Below are 11,534 nucleotides of genomic sequence, written 5' to 3' on the forward strand. Positions count from 1 at the left end.
ATAATTATTAGGCATGTTTTCTTTTACAGATAAAATGAGCCAAAAAAGATATTTAACCCAGACTGAAAAGTCCAAATTATTAAATGCCCATGAGAAGAATGCAATACTAATGCATTACAAGAATTTGCAAAGTTAAGGCTTGACCATTGGACAGAGAAATGCTTGTTGAGTCTGCATGGTCAGAAAAAACATGTGGAGAAGAAAAGATGCATGTCAACTGCAAAAGATTTAGGAATTAAGGTGAAGAATTAGGTGTGACACCATCAGGAACCGTTTAGTCTCCAGCGCCACCATTTTCCAGAACTGCAACCTACCTGGAGTCTTCAGAAGTACAATGTGTCAGGTTCTCAGAGACTTTGCTTGGTAAAAAATCCTAAAAAAAAATGCCCCTGACTTAATAAGAAGAACAAGCTGATGTGTTGTGAAATACATGAAGACAGTTTTTTTTTTTTTTTATAGGCTTTATAGACAGATAAGTTGAGAGTGACTCTTGAAGGACAAGCATCACATCCTCTTGTACCTCTGATTCAAGAATTTATCTTCCAAAACCTGGCAGTACATTTTGGGAGTTCATGTTTAGTCTCCTATCCTGAAAAGTCTGACTTGCAGAGATGGACTAAAATGAACTCCCAAAACTTACTGCCAGGTTTTGGAAGATAAATTCTTGAATCAGAGGCACAAGAGGATGTGATGCTTGTCCTTCAAGAGTCACTCTCAACTCTATAAAGCCTATAAAAAAAAAAAAAAAACTGTCTTCATGTATTTCACAACACATCAGCTTGTTATTCTTATTAAGTCAGGGGCATTTTTTAGGATTTTTTACCAAGCAAAGTCTGAGAACCTGCAAATTCTTGTAATGCATTAGTATTGCATTCTTCTCATGGGCATTTAATAATTTGGACTTTTCAGTCTATATTTCAGTCATATCTTTTTTGGCTCATTTTATCTGTAAAAGAAAACACTTTTTCACTTCCAGCCTTCATGGACAATTATATATCACATATAAATGATTAAATACAAAATTAACAGTAGTTATTAAGACTGATGTGGTTTGGAATTGGTAAAATGTGTTTGGAAAAAAAATATGACCAGAATATCAACATGCCTAATAATTCTGCACACAGTGTATAGATTTAGTCTGGGCCAAGCAATGTTTAATCCAACTGATTTTAGAAATCATATTAAGAGTACTAAAGTCAAGGACATTAAGCCCACCCTCTAAAAAAGGTCTAATAATAGTTTTTCTTTTCACATATTCAGTTCTGTTTTTCCAAATAAACTTAAATAAGGCCCTGTCGGGAATGGATTATTGTCCTGACATCTGATACGAGTTTTCATAATAACATCGCACCTTGCCAGCAGATGGCACCAGAGTCAAATTATAGTTATTTATAGCGCTTTTCAAAATATTATTTCAAAGCTGCCTAGTGATTCAGGTCTTCATGTACAGTACAGTCAAAGCCTTTACTGAAATCTGCAACGTAATAGATAGATAGATAGATAGATGGATAGATCGGTTGCAGAAGTCTTCAACCAATCGCGTGCTGCACAGAGGGTCATGTGACCGGAGCAGGAAGCGTGAGTGAGCGGCTATTATAGGTTCTTTGAATCGTTCACACACGCGGTGTTCTGACTGACTGAGAGGAAAATGGCACCTACAGGTAAGAAATACGTGTTATTCTAAACTTTAAAAGCATGTGTTACACTGCTAGAATATATTCAACTTCATATAACTGTCTGCTGAGTAGTAGCGATGTTGTGTTTGTAGCTCGTTAGCGCAGGAAGCTAATAATCGATGGGTCAGCTGTGTTGTTCGGGTCAGCTGGTGCCGCTAAGCGCCGCATCCGCCCTCCGGTTCAGACATTGAAAACACACGAGACTTCGTCATTTGTCCCACACTGACAGGGCCGAAGTTTCGTAATGCAGGAGATTTGTTAATCATTATAATGTCTCTGTCTGCAAAAACATTTCTTATGCATTCTTCTGACGCGGTTTCTCTGTTTTAGGGTTAGCTTCATTAAACGCCTTATGTTCAAGTAAAGTTAGCTAGCTAATCTTTAACCTCCAGGTTTTATTAGCACCTTCAGTCAGTATCACTCACAATAACTAACGAGTAGCAATAAATCATGTTTAACCTACTTTTGTAATGCATATGTTTAATATGCCTTTATATAGAGAGAGGATATATTTAATTGGCATTATCGTAGTTTATTAAAATATTTAAAATTAAAATCGCTGAGTTTAAATGATATCCAATATATTGTTTTAGTGATTTCAAAGGGCTGCAAAAATAATAGAAACTCACTACAGGCTTTGAAAGGTGGTGGAATGATCATAGTCCTAAGCCTAAAATCATAAACAGTCACTGTGATTGGTTGATGGATGTGTTGTTTCAGTGTGCTCTGTTAAATCTCATGTAAGTTAAAGGTGATACTCATTCTGTCATATTTTCCAGTCTAAGTGATGTTGTTTTGAATGTTCAGGTGAAGTTGTGTTTAGCTCTGGGGACCGGGTCTGTGATGACAACCGTTTGCGCTGGGATCTGACTCCTGACCAGATCCAGAAGCTTACTGAAGAACTTATTGCTAAGACCAAAAAGGTGTATGACATGGTTGGTGCGCTGGACTTGGCCAGTGTCAGCTATGAGAACACCCTGAAGGCTCTTGCTGATGTGGAAGTGGAGTACACGGGTAGAAATCACTTACGTACTTATAAATACAGTTGAACAATTTAATAAACTTTGCTAAGTAAACTGTTGGATGCAATCTAGTCATGGTGCAGGTAAAATCTAAACTGATTATAGTAAAGTAAACCTAAGAATAACTTTTATATTGTTAGTAGAATTTCAAGATAAACACTTAATGGAATGAAGCAACTTAGATTTACTTGATTATCCATGCATCACATTTAAGCATGTTAAAATGCGAGCATCAAATGTAATACATAAGGCTTTTGAAGAATGTTTATTTATGCATTTTTCAATATGAGCTCCATTATTCTTGTCATACTTTATGAGCATTAAAAAAATGATATGTTAAATCGGATACTTAAAAAAAAAAAGTACTGATCATGACCACTTAAAATTCATCAATTTTAAATGCCAGTTTGTTTGCATAATGCCACTGGTATTTTTTAAAAAAAAAAAAAAAAAAAAAAAAAAATATATATATATATATATATATATATATATATATATATATATATATATATATATCTTTTTCAGTGGAATCAGAAAACAGGCAAGATTATTTGCTCCATAGGTTAAATCTGAGAAAATGATGCCATCGGGTGGAAAATAGTAAACAGTTTAAAAAAAAAAAAGTAGATTCAGAAGAATAAAAACCTATAAATATAGAATATATGATTTATGCTTAAATGGCACTGGGGTTAAATATTTAATGGGTTTCAGTGGGTTTCAATGGGGATATTTTTGTTCTTAAGGTCCTGAGTGTAATTATTTTTTGTACTTGATGAAAAATAGATTATTAAAATTCTAAAACAATTTTTTTTTGGCAAAATGTATGCTGTTTATATTAACAACCACACTGAACCAAAAAAAAAAAAACATGTATGGGTTAAATTTGATATATGGCTTATTTTACAAAATATTTACTAACTTTTCACTAATAAATAAGCTAATGTTTATTTCAGATTACTTTTATACTAATAGTTCAGTCCAGCGGTGACATTTACAAGGAAACATACCATGTTTCTCTATCTACTTGTGTGAGCACCATGAAAAAAAAAGTCTGAGTGTGCAGGAAAACCGTGTGTAGTGGTATACGCCATTCAGCACTTTTTGCATAATGACACGCTGACCAGCTTGTGCTGTCCACTGCCCTTCACCATTGTTCAGGTGTTGAATTAGCTGAATTATAATTTCAGCAAAACAAAAATTAAAATATGCCCCTTTTCTGTTCTTCTACTTTAACATTTGTTCATGTTATATATGAACAACATATATATTTACATATATTGAATTCATATGCATAGGAACTCTGATTAAATCCAAGTATCTAAAACGGCCAATTATGATTCTGTTTTTTATAAAACGGCACCTCACTGTTTTTTTTTTTCTCAGTTCAGCGGAACATGTTGGATTTCCCTCAGCATGTGTCCTCCTGTAAGGACGTCCGCACGGCCAGCACCGAAGCCGATAAGAAGCTGTCGGAGTTTGATGTGGAGATGAGTATGAGAGAGGATGTTTATCAGAGAATCGTGGCTCTGGAGGTGAGCAGGGACCGAGCACTAGCATGTCTCTCTCAGGAATTAAATGCTAAAATCTCTCAGGGACTAAACTGAGCTCTGAAACAGCTGAGGAAAACTGCTAACTGACTTAACCAAATAAGTCACACATTGGTGTGTTGTTTTACCAGCTTTCAAATATTTTTTGCTACAAATTATATTTAAAAAAAACTGGAATTGGAACACCTTGTGAACATCTCATTTCTTGAAGAAAATGAAAGATTTTTGTTATTTTATTTTTATATCATTAATATATAATTTTTTGTACATTGTTTTTGTTTTGTTTTTTTTAACAGGAGAAGCTGTCAGATGAGAGTTTAACCTCTGAAGCCAAGCGTTACATGGATAGACTTATAAAGCTTGGCAAACGAAACGGCCTCCATCTTCCCAAAGACACGCAGGAGGTCAGATATTAAGATCCTCCTTTCGGTTTGCTGTGTAACAGTAGCACAAACACTCTTTTCTAGCCTGTAACAGAGTTTTATATTCCCTGTAACAGGAGATCAAAAAGATCAAGAAAAAAATGAGCACTCTGTGTATTGATTTCAACAAACACCTGAATGAAGATACAACTTGCCTCCTTTTTTCTCGAGAGGAACTCGGTGGGTGGACAGGGTACTTTCTTTTCAGAAAGACACTACGTGCTTATGTAATCAAGTATTTTTGTCTCCTTTTGCATGTAGTTTTGAAAAATAATATATGATGGGTGTAAATGCTTTTATTAGGAGGGCTGCCTGAGGATTTCCTCAACTCTCTGGAAAAGGATGAGTCTGGAAATCTGAAGCTCACTTTGAAGTACCCTCATTATTTCCCCACCATGAAGAAATGCTTTGTACCAGAGACACGGAAGAAATTAGAGGAGGCTTTCAATTCACGCTGCAAAGAGGTCAGACATCCCAGAAATCACCTTTAACCAGAACTAGAATGCTACCCAATAATGAGGGGGTGGTGCTTTAAAATAATGCAAGTGAATTGTTTTTGTAATGTTACTGTAACTATTCCCCTGACAGGAGAACTCTGCTATCCTGAAGGAGCTTGTAGAGTTGCGCTCGCAGAAGAGCAGCCTGCTGGGCTTCAGCACTCATGCTGACTTTGTGCTTGAGATGAACATGGCCAAGACCTCCAAGACGGTTGCAACTTTTCTCGGTAATGACTGATATACTAGTAGTAAAATTACAAGAGTGTCACATATACAAAAGGACAGAGCTGAGACTGAAGCTGAAAGTTTTAAAAAGCAGTTATAGTGTGGAAAAGCATGTTTTTGAGAAAATAATGTATTTAGTTTATTTAACTTTAATTTTTAACATAAAGCTTTTTTTCCTAGAAGGATGCACTGAATTGATCAAAAGTACAATTTATTTTCTATTTGGCAAAATATACTTACACAATATATCAGTTTCTGCAAAAGTGTTTAGTACATCAGTTTCCAGCATAATATAAAGTGTGTCTTGAAGACCATGTCGCCATCATGGGACACTGAAAACTGAAGTAATAGTTGCTGAAAATTCAGCTTTGCCATCACAGGAATGAATCACATTTTCAAATACAGTATATTTAAAAAGAAAAGAAAATTGTTACTTTATCTTAAAAAAAATGGTTACATTACATTGTTAATAATATAATAAGTATGCATACTACACACACACACTACAAAAGTGTTTGGACGGTAAGATTATTAAAATCTTTTTTCAAAGAAGTCTCTTCTGCTCACCAAGCCTGCATTTTTTTTTGATCCAAAGTACAGCAAAAACAGTACAGTTTTGGAATAGTAAAAACATTTAAAGTAACTCTTTTCTATTTGAATATATTTTAAAATGTAATTTATTCCTGTGATTTCAAAGCTGAATTTTTAGCATCATTACTCCAGCCATATGATCCTTCAGAAATCATTCTAATATTCTGATTTGCTGCTCAACAAAAACGTTTATTATTAAAAAACATTTATTATTATGTTGAAAACAGCTGAGTAATTTTTTTTTTTCTTTGATGGATATAAAGTTCAGAAGAATTTATCTGAAATAGAAATCTTTTATAACATTATAAATGTCTTTATTATCACTTTTGATCAACTTAAAACATCCTTGCTAAATAAAAGCATTAATTTCTATATTTTCTTCAAAAAAAAAAAAAAACGAAAAAAACAAATTATACCGACTCCAAGCTTTTAAATGGTTTAGTGTATAATGTTACAAAAGCTTTTTATTTCAGATAAATGCTGATCTTTGGATCTTTCTATTCATCAAAGAATCCTGAAGAAAATGTACTTAATGGTTTTTAATATTGATAATAATAATAATAATAATAATAATAAGCAGCAAATCAGCATATTAGAATGATGTCTGAAGGATCATGTGACACTGAAGACTGGAGTAATGATGCTGAAAATTTAGCTTTGATCACAGGAATAAATTACATTTTAAAATGTATATTTTAATAGAAAGCAGTTATTTTAAATAGTAAAAATATTTCACAATATTACTGCTTTTGCTGTATTTTGGATAAAAAAAGCAGGCTTGGTGAGCAGAAGAGAATTCTTAAAAAAACATTACAAATGTTACTGTCCAAAAACGTTTGACTGGTAGTTTGTTTGTTTGTTTGTTTGTTTGTTTATTTATTTATTTATTTATTTATTTATTTATTTAACACCGTAATAATTCAGTAGTAATAATTTAGTACAGTCTTTTAGTTTAACCCTTTGTTCCATGATCTCCTGCACACTGTAGAGGATCTGGCCAATAAACTCAAGCCTCTGGGTGAGCAGGAGAGGGCTGTGATCTTGAAGCTGAAGGAGCAGGAAAGCCAAAAGAGGAATCTGTCATTTACCGGAGAACTCCACGCCTGGGACACGCGCTACTACATGACCCAGGTGGAAGAGACCCAGTATGCCGTGGATCAGAACCAACTGAAAGAGTATTTCCCGATGGAGGTGGTGACCAAGGGCCTGCTGGACATCTATCAGGAGCTGCTCAATCTCACCTTTCAGCAAGTGGAGGGCGCACATGTGTGGCACGATGACGTAACGCTGTACTGCGTTAAAGACCGCACCTCCGGTCAGGTTGTGGGCCAGTTTTATCTGGATCTTTTTCCCAGGTGAGCACTCACACTTGTATTCTGCAGAAATGCTTCTGGGGGAAAAAAAAGATACTGAGACAGTCAAAATGCAAAATTTCATCTTCTGTATCCTGAGGGTTTAACAAGGGCTTCGCTGTCTTGATTTCTGAGACGTTGAACCCACTTTTATCCTGAACGCAGAGCTTCAGTGGCAGTTCAGCTAGATTAAAGGCTAATTCTCCGTTATCCCTGTAGGGAAGGGAAGTATGGCCATGCTGCATGCTTTGGCCTGCAGCCCGGCTGTTTGCTGCCAGACGGGACCAGGCAGATGGCTGTAGCCGCCATGGTGGCTAATTTCAGTAAGCCCACCGCTGATGCGCCGTCCCTGCTGCAGCACGACGAAGTGGAAACGTACTTCCATGAGTTTGGACATGTGATGCACCAGCTTTGTGCTCAGGTCTGAATTAAGGCTTTCAGTGACATTTAGGTTGCAACTATTTTGCACTATGTGACAATTAAATATGTATGTTCTTTTGTTCGTTCAGGCCGACTTTGCAATGTTCAGCGGGACTCATGTGGAGAGGGATTTTGTGGAGGCTCCATCTCAGATGTTGGAGAACTGGGTTTGGGAGAAGGAGCCCTTGCAGCGCATGTCTAAGCACTACAAAACAGGAAACCCCATTCCAGAGGAGCTTCTGGACAAACTCATCAAGTCTAGACTTGCTAACACAGGTGGCCAAAGAACACACATAAATGTGGTATTTTGCACAAATAAAAAACAAAACTGATTACGCACTGGCTATAAGTCAACATGGCAAATGTTCACTCTTTTTACTCACACTTTCAGTCTTATTTTGAACGTTTATGTAAATGTTTTTCCAAAGGAAACTAATTGTCTTAGTAGTTTTTTTTTTTTTTTTTTTTTCTTTTTTTAAATATCTTATTTACAGATTTCAAGATCTATTAAAACCCCTGGCTCACAAACTTTTTTCTTGTTTTTCAGGGCTGTTCAATTTGAGGCAGATAGTTCTGGCAAAGGTGGACCAGGCTTTGCACACAAAGAGTGGACTTGACCCAGCTGAGGAGTATGCCAGACTTTGCCTGGACATCCTGGAAATTCCTGCTTCACCAGGTAAAATGAGGTTTGGGTCTAGGCAATATAATAATAATAATAATAATAATAATAATAATAATAATAATAATAATAATAATAATAATAAAAATACTAATTTATTTATTAACCCTTTGATGATTCAATATGTAAATTCTCTGAAATGGATTTTTAGTAAAAATTTTAGGTCATTTCTGTAGTGTTTTTTTTTTTTTTTCTCTCCCCCCAAACCTTTTCACTAAATGGACACAAGGAAAAATGTGTGTAGTTGTACATAGAATTACTGTCTATTAATATGTGAGTGCATATAAATAAAAATATTTGTGTTGTAATGTTTGTAATAGTTATGTAAAAAAAAAAGAACTGTGAAGATCATGATCATCACTGTAATAGTTTATCTCAAATTGAAATAAAAAAAAAGAAAATACATTTGTTTTTCTTAAATGAAGACATTAATTGCAATACTAATAATGATTAATGCAATACTAACAATGCATTTTTATTTTTTTTAGTATGTATGCATGTATAAAATATGTATATATGTGTGCACTTATTTTACAATATAGATGGTAATACACAGCAATAATTTCTTGCATATATTTTTACTAAAACATCTAATAAATAAAGTGCTATGCACAGCAAATTTATTAGTGTGTATATGTAATGAATACTCATGCTGTATATATGAAATTAACACTTGTAATCGTTTAGCTCTACAGGCAATTAATTACATTGCTAAGCTTGCTATGCAATGCAATGGTTATTGTTCTCAGCACCTTCTCAATCTCATTTTCTTCTTTTTTTCGGTGCTCTTACAGGGACAAACATGCCTGCTACCTTTGGTCACCTGGCAGGAGGATATGATGCTCAGTACTACGGTTATCTGTGGAGTGAGGTCTTCTCCATGGACATGTTCTATGCCCGTTTTAAACAAGAAGGCATCATGGACCCCAAGGTCAGATTAACCTACTGTGTTTGTGAATACTGTGCGTAAATGTCATATGTATGTCTGCTTATGTTTCTGTGTTGTTTGACAGGTTGGTCTAGACTACAGGAAGTGCATTCTGAAGCCTGGAGGCTCTGAGGACGCTGCTGACATGCTCAAGAAGTTCCTGGGAAGAGAACCCAAGCAGGAGGCTTTCCTCCTGAGCAAAGGACTAACGGTTGAGCTGGAGTCCGGCAAACCCTGCGCCTGCTGACTGCCTGAATGTTAGGCGAAGCACTTAAAGCCTCAGACTGATACCTCCCTTAAAAAAAAAAACCCAACAAGCTCATTCACTTCTCACACCTTCTCCCAACCCTGCACTTGTGCAAAGAGCTTTCACTATGAAAGTTTGAAGCATTGTTTTAAAATTGAAAATCTGCTCAAAAAAAAAAAAAAAAAAAAAAAACATCTACAAATGACACTCTTGTTGCGTTTTAACTGTTTTCTGCAGAGCATAATGAAGTCCCAGTAGAAAATGGCAAGGAGCTGCTTCAGTGCACTCATAACACATAATTTGGCTGATGTCACATGTAGGATACCATCTATGTGATTAACAGCAGGGCAACAGGCGAGCATCTTTGTGTTTTAATGGGTAAATCTCATAAATAAAAGTCCAGGTCACAATCCACCCCAAAAACTGTGACTTTCTAAAGTCATTGTAAGCTCATTTGCCTACCTAAATTCACATTACTGTGCAGCTGGACATTTAACATTTGAGTTTATTTAGGGGTTCAAGTGCGTAGTGCTGAAACCCTATTGTAATTGTTAGAATGGTCACGGAACAGCAATCTCCACGTAAAACTAATTGTGCATTCGTAGAGACTTGAAACTTGGCGGCATGGTAGTACTCAGACCGCCGACAACGTCACCAAGGCTCGCCCCAATCGGCCTGACGGGGCGCTACAGCGATCAAAAGTACAAATCGCTCATAAATCCTAAACCTTCAGTCGCAGACTCAAGTGTAACATTTCTGGGTATTTCACGTTTTTTGAAAAACCTACTTTTGCGAACTAGTCCTGGGTTTTTCACCCAATCAGAACCAAACCACTGCAAAAAGATTGTCTGGAGAGTGAATACCAATAATTATCCAAAAAAATTTAACTTTTGACTTGCAAAGAGAAACCACAATGTTTGAAAGGGCCAGAACCGCTTTTAGCAAAATGTCTATAACTCCTCAATGGAATGAGATATCTCTGCCAAACTCAGAACACTCATGCAAGAGCTCAATCTGAGGTAACAGGAAGAAATTGTGGAGCTTGGCCACTTGGTGGTGCTATAAGAGGAAAAAAAACATAACAATGGCTATAACTGCACAACCATTTGTCCTATCAACATGAAAACTGGTGTGCCCGGTCTTGGTCTGAAGTGCCACAAGGGTTTACAAGGACATTTGTGTAGCTGAAAAAACATAGCCACCATTGACTTACAAATTTTGAGCACCTGTTAGACAAGGTTAACGGAGGTTGATTGGAATGAAATTTGGTGGGCCTGGGTCTGAGAGAATCTTGAAAGAAATAAGCCACTGGGGGGGGGGGGGGGCGATACCGTATTTTTCAAGGCCGTAAATGATTGTACGTTGTGTGGCTTTTCACACATGCACAATATTTGTTTCATACGATAAAAGCCTCCTTCTGGGTAACTTTGCCTCTAGAACCACTGCTGTCAATTTAATCGTTTGTTAAATGATTGAAAAGATTTTTGCAAACTAGTCTATAGTTTTTTGCTCAATCTCCAGGCCAATAATTATCAAAAAAATGTTGAATGTTGTCCTTTTGGGAAGCTATAACAGGGTCCTTTAGAAAAGGGGCCTGTCCAAATTTACCCCAAATAAAGCCTAAAGGAAAACTCAAAACTTTATAAAACCCTCTGAGCATATGCGACAGGTGATTCTAAACAAGCATGCAAAGTTTTAATGGTGATCGGACCACAGCTGGTGCTATAACAGTTAATTTCCAAACAGTCCTGATTCCAAAAAGCTTTGCCTCTAGGACCACTGCTGTCAATCAAATAGTTCTTTGAATGTTTGACATTTAAAAAACCTACTTTTGTGAACTACTCCTAGGTTTTACACTCAACCTCCAAAAAAAACACTGCAGTACAGTTTTCAATAATTATTAAAAATTGTTAACTTTACCCTTTTTG

At 36.0% G+C, this 11,534-nt stretch overlaps 1 protein-coding gene across 1 annotated transcript; it reads left to right on the forward strand.

Annotated features, from left to right (window-relative positions):
- Positions 1-1,497: 1,497 nt before the first annotated feature.
- Positions 1,498-9,682, forward strand: thop1 (thimet oligopeptidase 1). The gene is made up of 13 exons (XM_051123218.1): positions 1,498-1,661; positions 2,484-2,690; positions 4,082-4,230; positions 4,542-4,649; positions 4,745-4,847; positions 4,971-5,131; positions 5,256-5,391; positions 6,969-7,335; positions 7,552-7,753; positions 7,842-8,028; positions 8,300-8,428; positions 9,226-9,362; positions 9,445-9,682. The coding sequence occupies exons 1-13, from the start codon at positions 1,649-1,651 to the stop codon at positions 9,604-9,606; spliced, it is 2,061 nt and encodes a 686-aa protein (XP_050979175.1). The 5' UTR covers positions 1,498-1,648; the 3' UTR covers positions 9,607-9,682.
- The last annotated feature ends 1,852 nt before the right edge of the window (positions 9,683-11,534 follow it).

This window comes from Labeo rohita, chromosome 11 (assembly GCF_022985175.1).
Source record: "Labeo rohita strain BAU-BD-2019 chromosome 11, IGBB_LRoh.1.0, whole genome shotgun sequence".
In the NCBI taxonomy this organism is placed as follows: domain Eukaryota; kingdom Metazoa; phylum Chordata; class Actinopteri; order Cypriniformes; family Cyprinidae; genus Labeo; species Labeo rohita.

Bases quoted from the DNA above. Each gene is read 5' to 3' on its own strand.
- thop1 (XM_051123218.1), top strand. The intron at 2,691-4,081 runs GTAGAAATCACT...TTTTTTTCTCAG, and splicing joins TGTGGAAGTGGAGTACACGG to TTCAGCGGAACATGTTGGAT. The intron at 8,029-8,299 runs GTGGCCAAAGAA...CTTGTTTTTCAG, and splicing joins GTCTAGACTTGCTAACACAG to GGCTGTTCAATTTGAGGCAG.